At 45.0% G+C, this 12,498-nt stretch overlaps 1 protein-coding gene across 1 annotated transcript in view; it reads right to left on the minus strand.

The window, feature by feature from the left end:
- ARID5A (AT-rich interaction domain 5A) overlaps window positions 1-10,520 on the minus strand; it is a 32,310-nt gene extending 21,790 nt beyond the window's left edge. The window contains exon 1 of the mRNA XM_060250977.1: window positions 10,390-10,520. Coding sequence (XP_060106960.1) covers window positions 10,390-10,393 — 4 coding nt within the window. The 5' untranslated portion in view covers window positions 10,394-10,520. The remainder of the gene's footprint in view (window positions 1-10,389) is intronic.
- Window positions 10,521-12,498: the final 1,978 nt, after the last annotated feature.

Below are 12,498 nucleotides of genomic sequence, written 5' to 3' on the forward strand. Positions count from 1 at the left end.
TAAATATAAAAGACTGACCACACTTAACATCCATCTTCAAGACCACCCAATTAAGATATTTTGAGAGAACATCCAGGGAGCTTCAAAGCTATCAAGCTATACTTTGAGCTTTCCAACAATATGTACTTTCCAAAAGAACCCCAAATCACATTGGTTACTCATTCAGTGAGGCTAGATATGGGGATTTGCCCAGGGAGAAGGTACAACTGCTAAAGCAGATAAATTTGAAGGAATCTATGTCATTTCAGGGGAGACTAAACATCTTATACAGACCTAGGAATGTATGATACTTTATATGTGCAAGCAAGACAGAAACCTTTCTCAAGGAGCTAAAAATCTAAATGAGTATCATCCCAACCACTGCTGGATATCATAGGCTGATGAAGAGTGGGGGCTGGGGATACCAAATATGCTCATCACCACCCTAGCCCCCGCCTCCATTTTTAACTATCCTTGTCCCAGCTCCCAACTTTCCATCTTTTATTCAAGCCAATTACAAAACACCCACCAAAGCTTAAAGAATTACATGCTCACACTAGGGAAGATTAGTAATGGGGCACAGGAGGCTTTAATCTCTCCAGGTCATCAGCTTGCATCTTGCATGGGTCACTAGAAACTGGAAGGCTGAGTTAAGGGGGGGGGAGGGGATGACCATCCAACAGAGCATGTCTTATGCTGTGTTACTCCAGCCTAAATTCACTGAAATCAGCCTGGAATAACTGCATAGGCTGTGAGGCAAGTCTGGTTTTTCAAATCTGCACCTCAGAAGTCATTGCTGACTTGCTTTCTCTCCCCCAACCTTTTGCTGACTGCACAACAGAGAAACTGAGAACCCAATGGATGCTGGAAACAGAATCCTTTACTCACCGAGGTTATCAGAGTTAGGGCTAGGAAGACTACATCCTAGACCTGCCTCTAGCTATATCCACTGTTATCAAAATTAAATACAAACATTTCGCATCATAATGTAAAGGAGAAGGAGAGATTTCCAGGTAGAAGGTAAGGAAAAAAAGATGTGAATTTTAAAGCACCATCTGAACCCCACCTGACCACTGCAGACAAGAGAGACTTGTCCCAGGAATCAAAGCAAAGTTGTAGACTGACATTGGTATTAAGGATGAGAGTCTAAACAGACCTGGCCCATGGGCATAGCCCAATGGGAGATTCTTCTATACTTCTTGTGAGAAACTTGAGTGGTAAACAGTTCAGGCATTTGGAGGATGGGCACAGGAGTACAGAACTAGAAGTCACACCCATTAAAAATACCACTACCTTTATCCATCACAAGGAAATTTGGGCTGTTTGCTTCAAACCTGTCAAACAAAAATTTCTCTAGATGGAGTAAGATTATTTTAACATAACTGCAATTATCAGGGCTGTGAGTTAAGGAAGTATACATTTTTATTTGAACCTCTATTGGCCCTGCCATTTTATCCTAGCATCAAATTAAAATTGAAGCATTAGAGTTTCAAACTGTTTCTTGGAGTCTCAAGAAAACAGAGCAATGACTCAGGGTGAGGGGCCAGAATCCACATGGGTGACTATTTCCTGCATACAATGAAACAACCTTTCAGTATTACCCACCTCATGGCCCCTCATCAAGTGCTATACTTGAGGCATCCAATACCAGAAGCTTCTTTCTCTGACTTGCTAGGAACCACCCAAGGCAGGGGCCTAGGGAACCACCAAGCACCACTGGCTTTATCCCTGTCAGACAATGGTGCCTTCACTTATAGGCTCCTCCCTCTACGACCCATCCTCTCAGCTGGCAAATCTGACCTTTGACAACATTTGAATCTCCTTCCTGAATGTTTCTGTAGCTGATTCTTCCCCTACGCTCACTCAACTCCATTCCTGAGTCACCAAGCACAAACTGACTGCCCCCTTGACCTGGCAAGCACCTTTCCTTTATTTCCATGAAATACCACCTCCCCCCCTTCCTACATACACACACAAAAGCTCCCCCCTCTTTCATCTTTAGGTCTGACCCTCAGGGAATCAACAAGCCTAACTATAATAGGGAACAGAGAAGAAAACATTTTTCAAAGGGGCAGCCTTTGTACACTTTACCACAGTGTAAATTCTTCATTACTTCAAAAAGAGCATAAACCCTGAGCATTTGTTAAGATGCCCATTGCTCTAAAAGGAAAACTGGCCTGAAACTTTGATTAGTAGGCTGTGTAATCAAACAAAAGGCAGATGATCAATCAAAAATCCTCAACTCATTTCCCAGACATACTTCAAAGATGCCTAGCCCTTTCAGGCTGGTCCCAGCACACACCTCCAACCCTTTCTGCATTCGTGGGATTAATTCCACACTGCATAATTTGCTTAATATAGACACAACAAGGAAGGCAAGGGGGGAAAATAATCTGCCGTCTCCACTAAATTCTCTACTTGAACTGCAAGGTACCAGCTTTCAAGTTCATAACTCCTGTTGCAGCCGTGAGCCCTTTTAAAGGCAATCCAGCAGGATTGGCACCAACACAGATCATTTTGCTATATTAAAAAGAGGACTCTTCAAACTCTTGAAAACAACAAAACACCAAGCCCTGAACTGTTGCCAGCCATCTCTACCCCCGCATCCACTTCCAGCTCATGTTTGCTCAAACGGTTTGTATGTCAGTCTCTTCCCTGCGGGGTCAGTGAGCTCATACAAAACACTAACATACTGTACAAAGAGAGGCAGCGAAGGGGGGCAGGGAGGGAGGAATTTTTTTTAAAAAACCCTTCCAGTTTAATGTTCTCTGAGTATGAGATCATGGCACACGGCAGCCAAAACAAGTCCAGCTTCTGAGAGGATTACTGGACATGATGACAAGTTCGGGAAACAAAAGGGGGGAGGAACCAACTTTGAGCCCCTTTCATCGGACTTACAGCAGAAATTAAGAAGGGGGGGGGGGACACAGGCAGGCGCCTGCAATACACGGGACTCAGCAAAAAGACAACAAAAGAACAGATGTGAATAGACTGAGGGAGGGGCAACAAGAGAGACCCACAAAAGCCAAATAATCTACACTGAAAACAGAGCTGGTAGAAAGAAGAGACTCCCTCCGGATTGACCCTTTGGATTTTTTTTGGCTCTGCTTTTCATTTGCAAGAGAGAAGGAAGAAAGTTCTGCCTGCCAGCCTACTCCAAAATAATTTGCCTTTCTAATGACACTTTTATATAACACAGAAACCTTCCCAACCCCTCCTAAATATACTGGTTATGGACTGACCACTAGCAACCAATAAAGGTTCATGTTTTTAAAAGCATAATAAATTAACCACTATCTGCCAACATTGATGGCAGCCAACAGAGTTGGAGGTTGCCCCAAATGACATGTTCCCATTGGTATGAGACAAAAAAAATCTCTCTCACACAGGTACTTTCATTCTTGAAGTCTAACTTTTTCCTTCGGCCACATCCATTTAGCAATGCTTCTTTCCCCATCTTATGCTGTATCAGACTCACACAATATACAGATTAGGTTTTGTCGCCACCCTTTATGTAATGATCAGATGTAAGCTGCCCCATGCCATGTTCCCATATGGTGGGGAATACTATTTGACTCACTGGGAAAACCCATGTGTTTCCAGTGGGCCAAACAGCATCACCCCAGGCTGTTCCAGATCAGGAAAATGGGGGGGGGGGTTGTTCCCTCCACCTTTTCCCAGTTGTTTTGAGACCATTTTTACCCCCAATCTCTTTCTAAAAGCCAATGTTGAGTTGACTTTTTTCATCATGTGTAATGTAAGAGCTCTGTGGCGCAGAGTGGTAAAGCTGCAGTACAGCAGTCTGAGCTCCCTGCTCACGACCTGAGTTCGATCCCGGCAGAAGCTGGGTTCAATAGCCAGCTCCAGGTTGACTCAGCCTTCCATCCTTCCAAGGTTGGTAAAATGAGTACCCAGCTTGCTGGGGGGAAAGTGTAGATGACTGGGGAAGGAAATGGTAAACCACCCCGCAAAAAGTCTGCCGTGAAAATGTCGTGAAAGCAACCTCACCCCTAAGTCAGAAATGACTGGTGCTTGCACAGGGGACTACCTTTACCTTTTTTAATGTGTCTGTGAGTTTCCTTTGACTCACCCACCTTCAGCCCATTTTTTCAATAATTGGACTGTCATCATCAAACCACACTCTCTCCTCCTCCCCTCACCTGAAGACAAGCGGTTTCTTTTTCTATTCTTTTTAAAATCAGAACTGAAATATCAATATATATAATTTGCTATGATAGTTTAAGCAGGTTCGCTGAATTCTCAGCTTTCTTTTTTTCTTTTAAGTAAGCCTCTAGCCTTGTAGATATATAAGGAAAAATCCACAAGGGATGATGACAGCACCCTCACTTGAAAATCCATATTATTTAAAACATGTTTAGAAGAAAACAGACTCCACAACTATGAAAATGCAGAAGAGGAACCATGCTAAAACTGATTGCAGTGCTTGTGGATCTACTGCCAAGAAAATCAGGAGTAAATAGAACATCCGGAAAAGTCCTCATAAAGAAAAGCAAACTATAAGTGTGTGCTCTCTGATATGTGATGTGGCATGATCAGTCACCCACAGTCTTTACCTGTTTAACCTAGTATGGCACATAGCAGTTCTGAGGATGGGTCAAGTCAGGAAAAAGAGGGGTGAAAAAGGGATAACCCCCTCTACCTTGAGCCATGGTCCAGAATGAATCAGGACCCACACAATGATTTAAGAATGAACTCCTGATCATGGGACTCCAGCATCACATACAGGCTGGCCCCAAAATGACCACTTTCAATAATCCCTCCCATTGCTGACCAAGTCATTTTCTCAAAGAAACAATAAGAAAACTCAAATAACCCCTAAGTATGTACAGAGCTCTTCCTGCCCCTGAGTAACTGCAGCATGTCCCCACACCCTTGACATGAAGGAACAGGGCAAGGCCTGCAGCCACTCTTCTCAAAAACAAAACACTGCCCCAAACCGCCTTTGATGGGAAAGCCTTGCCACTAGCTTGAAAACTCAAAAACTGGACAGTGCAAGACTCCTGAGAAATCTTAGACTTGTCCTCAGCTCCCTTCACAACTCCTCCTCATTGCTTCACCCAAATTCAATGAAGGAACACACGTGCACCAAAAACCCAAACACACCAAGAACAGAAGCATGTCCCTTGCCTGGAAGAACGTTCCCCTTCTGCCATGCATGGGTTATGGAGTTTGTTTATTGACCCATGTGAATTAATGTGCAGAGGCAAGAGAAATAGCTCTTCAATTCTGACTTTCGTGCACCTTCCCTATCTAAAGATTTCAAACTCAGAGCATGGCTCTGCATTTCATGCTTGTTGGGATGCCTCGGATCTCTTTCACGGTCCTGAAAACACCTGTTTTGACAAAGGGGGACGTTCCCTTCCCCCTCCCCTTGCAAAGCAGCTGCCTGCAGGAATCTCTCTGTGGCAGTTTGCTGGTTTCTTAGTGAAGGCAATGAAAACAATTAGGTTTTTTGTGCTCTGCTAGTGAACAGGGAGGGGCAGGACACTCTCCAGCTCCTCCTCCTCCTCCACCAACCCCCAGCAAAGAGAACGGAATGTGCTGACCTCAACCCAATTATTTATCTATCCATCTCACAGAGATTCACAGCTTTCAGAGCAATTGCCCCCTAAACACCCTCCAGAATTGTGGGTAGGAGGGTGGGGGTGGATTATTATCATGCCCATTTTAAAGATGGGGGAAAGCATCAAAATAGTAAAAGGAAATAAAATTGGGGTATGGAGAAAGATCATGTTTTTTTCTTCATCTCTCATAATAAACAGGTCACTCTCAGAAGCTGGCTGCTGGTCAAAAGAACTAGCTTTTGCATACAACATGTAATTAATGTGTGGAATACACGGCCACTAGTAATGGCGAGAAGCACTAGGTTAGAAGGTTTTATAAAGCAGATTAGCGGGCAAATCATAGAGAATTAAGTCCACAGCCCAAAGCGTTTAGTGAAACCACCATGGTCAGAGGCAATATACCTTTAATTTTGATTATCCAATATAGGGATGCATGATGGGGAGGGATGGTGGCTCAGTGGCAGAGCATCTGCTTGGTAAGCAGAAGGTCCCAGGTTCAATCCCTGGCATCTCCATTTAAAAAGGACCCAGGCAGGTAGGCATGAAAAACCTCAGCTTGAGACCCTGGAGAGCTGTTGCCAGTCTGAGTAGACACTACTGACTTTGATGGGTCAAGGGTCTGATTCAGTATAAGGCAGCTTCATATGTTCATATGACAAACATCTCACATGAAGCTGCCTTACAGTGAATAATACCCTTGGTCTGTCAAGGTCAGTATTGTGTACAAAGGCCAGCAATGGCTTTCTAGTGTCCCAGGCAGAGGTCTTTCACATCACCTGCTACCTGGTCCTTTCTACTGGAAATGTCAGAGATTGAACTTGGGATCTTCTGAATGCCAAGCAGATGCTCTACCACTGAACCACAGCTCCTCCCCATCATATTCATGCCCTGCTTTTGGGTTTCCTGGAAACATCGAGCGAGCTGCTCTTGGAAAAAGAGAACACTGAACTAACTACGCAAGATCTATACAGCCCCAGCAAAACAATTTCTTACAAAGTCACTTGTCTCAGAAATTATCCCACAATAGCAAGTCCACAGAGCTCTCCTCTGCGGTCTCTTAAAAAGAAAGCCGCTCTGTCTTTCCAGAGAAAGCCATTTTTGAAACAAAGAAAGTCCCCAGCAACTTGCCAAACCATCAAGTGATAAAATGGGGAAACAAGATTGTCAGTGCCAGTAAATTTTAAAAATACGCAAACACACGCACATAAAGGAGAAGTACAACAGATCAGTTTCAAAACTTCACTGTGAATCATAGAAATCAGAGCAGGCATAAGAGCCATGAGCTCACTGTGTTTGCACTTGGAGCTAGGAGAGGGAAGATGCTCCTGTTCAGATCAGGCTCTGGTCACTAGAGGACACCCCACCCCCCAGCAAGCATATCCAGCCTCTCTAGTGAATTTTAACCAAAGAAATGGCAAAAAGTTATCGCTCACACTTTACCTGAGAGGAAATGAAGAACATACAAGTCACAGAAACTGTATGTCACAGCTGCCTCATAGCATTCAAAAGACAATCATAGTGCCAATCTGTCCTTAAGTAGGGTTGCCAACCTCCAGGTCAAGCCTCAAGACCTCCTGGGATTATAACTGATTTCCAAGCAACAGAGATCAATTCACCTGGAAAAAATGGCCCCTTTGGAAAAGGGACTCTATGGCATTATGACCCACTGAAGTCCCTCCCTTCCCCAAACTCTGCCTTTCTCAGGTTGTGCCATCAAAATCTCCAGATATTTCCCAACCTAGAGCTGGCAACCCTACCCTTGAGGTGAGAGGCACATTCATGACTCAGTTTCCTCAGGTGCTGACTTTGTACCTTCTCAAATCCACACATTATGCGCAATATAGGAGACCCACACATTTCTGATGAGAAGGTATAATCCATCCTTGCCACTTCCTCAGTCTAAACTAAAGCAGCTATTAGCTCTCTATGGGAAGGAGATATAGCCCCCTTCCCCTGCACCACTGCTGTCATCCAGTTCAGACGACAAATGCCTCCAACAAATGAAACAAACAAAAAAGACAAAGACCCAATCGCAGATTTCATAGGAGAGGGCAGTTTAGCTTTCAGTTCATACGGAGTTTAGCCTTCACCCTCATATGGAGGGTGATTAACATGTGGAATTCACTGCCACAGGAGGTGGTGGCGGCCACAAGCATAGCCACCTTCAAGAGGGATTTAGATAAAAATATGGAGCATAGGTCCATCAGTGGCTATTAGCCACAGTGTGTGTGTGTATATAAAATTTTTTTGCCACTGTGTGACACAGAGTGTTGGACTGGATGGGCCATTGGCCTGATCCAACATGGCTTCTCTTATGTTCTTATGTATTACTGTGATTCTGCACCTGCAGGAGCACAGTAAGAGTACCAGATGTGAGACCAAGCACAGAATTCACCTTCCTGAGAAACTCCATTTCCATTTCAAAAAAGCAATGACTTTAAGGCCATCCTTGGAAGTGCTAAGCAATGACAGCTGGATTCTCAGAAGCCAGAGAAGGGGGCTGAATAAGATTTTCAGCCACGGAGAATGGGGTTTACAGTGTCCTTGTCCTTTCAGTTAATAGCAAATCCAGAATAAATTATGCAAAAGAGCACCAATGCAAGAATTAAGCAAACTTCTGCAATTCTAAATTTGGCATAATTATGTGGGCTGCAGAACTCGCCTGCCTGAGATCCTCAGTGGAACAGGCTTTCTCGGGAGGTGGTGGGCTCTCTTTCCTTGGAGGTTTTTAAACAGAGGCTAGATGGCCACCTGACAGCAATGAAGATCCTGTGAATTTAGGGGGAGGTGTTTGTGAGTTTCCTGCATTGTGCAGGGGGTTGGACTAGATGACCCTAGAGGTCCCTTCCAACTCTATGATTCTATGATCAGAGTTTTAATTCTAGGGTGAACTATGCACAGCTCTTACTGAAAAGGCTAGCCATCTATTGAGGACTTCATACTTTGGGGTTGTCAGGCAAATGTTCGCAGAACTCCTGAGAATACAGGGCCACCCTTGCTCAAGGGAGAAGAGCTAAGCGTGTGAACAAATATAATTCGTTCAATAACCTCCCCAAGGACTGCAGCGCCAGTCTAAACTAGAACAGCAAGGCCCAGTTGGCATTTTAGAATTTTCTGGCTGCCAGCCAGCTCTAACTTTGCCAACAATGACAGTATGTGATTATATTTCACAGGGACTTGTATTCTCTCTCTCTTTCTTTCTCACACAAGCATCAAATATTTCTCTCAGTTCCAGAGTCTGCTGCCCTGAACAGAGGAAGAATGTGTGCACATGCTCAGTTCCTCCATGCTGATGAGTTGTTCATAAAAATTGCTCTAGAGAAAGGGGGGGGTGTCAACAACCCCCTAAATATTTCTTGGCTCATGCAGAAGCTAAGAGCCCGTTTGCATCTTCAAAGAATGTACATCAAGCCACATTCAGGAAATGATCGAGCACAATGGAACCAGACCTGCCTGTACACTTCATTCAATATTACATTTTTAACTCTTTCAAGGGTGCCCAAGCGGAGCACAGGATGAGGCAAACAGCAGCTCTGCTGGGAACTGGCGGGGAAAGGGTGCCTGTTGTTAACAGTTGACACAATAAATTAGCTGAGAACACTGAGAGATAAAAAACCACAACAGGAAGAGGAATGACAAAATCAGCAAAGGGTGCTGAAATTTACCTAAGGGGGAAGGAGAGAGAAAACAAGAATGAGCTCAAAATTATTGGGAAGTCCCTACTAATCAAGAAGGATTTCGCTGTTCTTTTAAGTGCCGGGAAAACACACAAAAAGGAAAAACTTCAGACAAAATTTTAAGCTACTTCTGGCACTGCTAAAAAGGTCGGATCACGTGCATGGAACCGACACGCTCCATGTTCCGAATACCAAGTGTGTGTGTGTGAGTGTTTTGTGGTGGGGAGGATGGGAGGGCTGTTTTGTTTGAACAGTAAACTAAGACAGTTTCAAAAAAAAAAAAATTGGGCTGCCTTGCCAGATTACACTCCCTCTCTCCCCTCTCCCTCCCCTTCTTCCACCTGCTCAGAAATGCAAACTCAATGACTTGAACAACTTAATCGCAGATCATCCTTGCCAAAATTGACACGCTGAGCCACATAGCGCTGGAAAGGCGAGCATTTGCATAGAGACCGGTTAGATCGTTTCCTCTTGAAAAATCAAAGCGCTTCACTCCCCTCCCCCAAATCTTACTCCCAAAAAGCTCCCCCACAGAGAGAGATCGAGGCAAAAAGACAAAATGCACACGAATCTCCTTAAATTCGGACGATTTGTTGTGAAACACGAAAACCTCTGGAAAAGCCTAAAAGGTCTGCAGAAGAAGAAAACAACTCCCCGCCCCCCCCTCCCCCGCAGATCGAGGAATTCTGGACAGCTGGTACATTACTAGATTTTAAACGTCCCCGTCCGCTGGCCTGGCTGGACAGACAAGGCAGAACAGCTCCAAGAGACAATGAACAAATCAGGGAGGGAAGCGTGAGCTCTTCTTCACTCACCTCCGCCACCCCCGTCATGCACGTAAGATTACAGGATCGGAGAGCCCTACCTACACTAGTTTGTGCGCTTTGATGAAAGTTTGGGCAAACTTGGCGAGGAAGCCTCAAAGGCACAAACACAATCCCAGTTGACCCCTGCCGGTTGGCTTCCTCACTTCCAAAGCCGTCCTGTCACTTCTAAAGTCCTCCACATTAAAGAAAACACCTGCAAGCAAGGTTCTAGTCCGCTGGGCGTCCCGTCTCCCCAGATCCTGGTACCCAATTGGGGAAAGCAGAGCACACAGCTTAGCGCCCAACACTAGGTTCTTTTCCCCCCTCCCACCTCGCGCTTACCCATTGCCCGGAGCGCAGATCCTACCCGGCTTAGCAGCAGCCAGCTCGGCTTGTCCCATGTGATCCCAACTCCACGGTACAACTGAGCCAACAACTCTCTCACTCCGCTAAATTCTCGCCTGGCCCCAGCACCCGGTGCCTCGTTTGCGCTCTGATAGGGCTGTGTAGTGCTCTGGGCTCAGACTATTAGCGAAAGAGGCCATCAGTCAGAGGTATAGTCTCCGCCTGCTCTGTCGTGATGGATTCTGGGAAGGGTAGTTCTGTGGGACATCTCCAGTAATTCTTTAAAAATTAATTTCCGTTGACCATCAACTATTGCAAAACAATGTCAATTAAAACATGAATGGAAGAAAAATTAAAGTAGCCCACCTCAATGGTGAAAAGGCAAACAATGTCTTACAGTAGCACCCCATCCTTTCTCCAATCTCCAGTGACTTCAGGCTTGTTTTAATGGTACAGGCTTGTTTTAATTGTACACGGCTGCCCGCTTGGATCTTTGTACAGGTTATGTTTATTGTTTTGTTGCTTGTGGTGAGGAGGACTGATATGTGGGAAACCGCTGTCTTTTACCACAGTCTTTTAAAACATCTTTTATTTTACTACAGCCTTGTAAGGTAGGCCCATAAACATTATGGTCTCCCAGGTTGCTAGGGTTGCCAGCCTCCAGGTGGGTATACAGCCAAAGGCATCCACGTCAAGAGAAACCTCAATAATTTAAATTATTTATATAATGAAAAATTATTTGTAGTTAAAACACATATTAAAAAAGCATCAATAAAGTCCAAGTAGAGACCACGCCCATATACAATTCAAGTACTCATAGCCGATAGTCCATTCTTTCAATTTCAAAATCCGGGATGTGATATAAAGAGCTGTAGAGTAGAACAGAGTCCAACGCTCCAAGTCCTCTTTTAGCCAGTGGAAAGGATGAATGCAGCAAGGCAAAGGGATGCGCTATATGCCCTGTTTCACATAAGGCTTCTACGAGCTTCAAATAACACTTAACAATTCATAATGGTGACCAGTGCTCCAACCATTCTGCAGGCAAGAAATGGCTGTAACATCAATAGCGTAACATCAACTTGCTTGCATTCTGGTGATAGCAGGTGGCGCAGTGAAGTTCATGAAATTAGTGCCTTGCCTTAGGCCAATCATGATTTCATAACAGATGAGAGATCTGAACTCACATTCTCAGTCACCTAGGGTTGCCAGCCTCCAGACAGGGCCTGTAGTTGTCCTAGAATGATCACTGATCCTCGGACTACAGCATTCCGCTCCCATGGAGGAAACAGTGGCTTTGGAGGGCAGGATCTATGGACATCTCATTCCCTCTAAGCTCCCTTCTCTTCCCAGACTCTACTCTCCCCAGGCACTGCCCCAAATCTCCAGGAAATTCCCAAGACAGACTTGGCAATTCAGTGTTTCCATGATCATACAAAGATTCAGAAAAGAAAAACAGACAGCGCCCTCCTAAGAACACATTCAGGTGAGTAAGTACGCCCCATTGAATAAGCTTGAGTAGAATTCTGAATACACCTGATTAGCATTGGTCTCAGAGCTAAAGTTGCCAACTGCAGCCCGGGAAATTCATGGAGATCTGGGACCAGTGCCTGGGGGAGTTTGTGGACAGAAAAGAGCTCAGCAGGGATGTGATACCATAGAGTTCTCCCTCTGAAATTGCCATTTTCTCCAGAGGAATTGACCTCTGTCATCTAGAGGTCAGTTGTCATTCTGGGAAAATTCCAGGCCCTGCCTGGAGGCTGGTAACTCTATTCAGAGCCTGAGAAAAAACTTCTGGAACAGCTGTTTCCAGGGCTACATGTTGGCAAAATCCTGGCTCCCACAGCTGTCAAGGCAGGAAATACCTAGAGCAGGGAGAACACCTGGGCAATAGCTCCTGTTATAGTGGAGAAAATGCAGACTGATAACCAGAGAGGCCACAGAAACACCATCAGAAGCGGTCGCAAGTCACCAAGCTTGGTTCCAGCTGTTGGCATGTCCTGGTATCATCCAGTGTCCTCCCACCCCCACTCTGTCTCTTGCATCCAGCATCCTTTCTGCTCTTCAACCAGACCTTGGCTGCCTCTTCTCCCAGCTTCCAAGAAATAA

The sequence above is a fragment of the Heteronotia binoei genome, chromosome 12, assembly GCF_032191835.1.
Source record: "Heteronotia binoei isolate CCM8104 ecotype False Entrance Well chromosome 12, APGP_CSIRO_Hbin_v1, whole genome shotgun sequence".
NCBI classification, from domain to species: domain Eukaryota; kingdom Metazoa; phylum Chordata; class Lepidosauria; order Squamata; family Gekkonidae; genus Heteronotia; species Heteronotia binoei.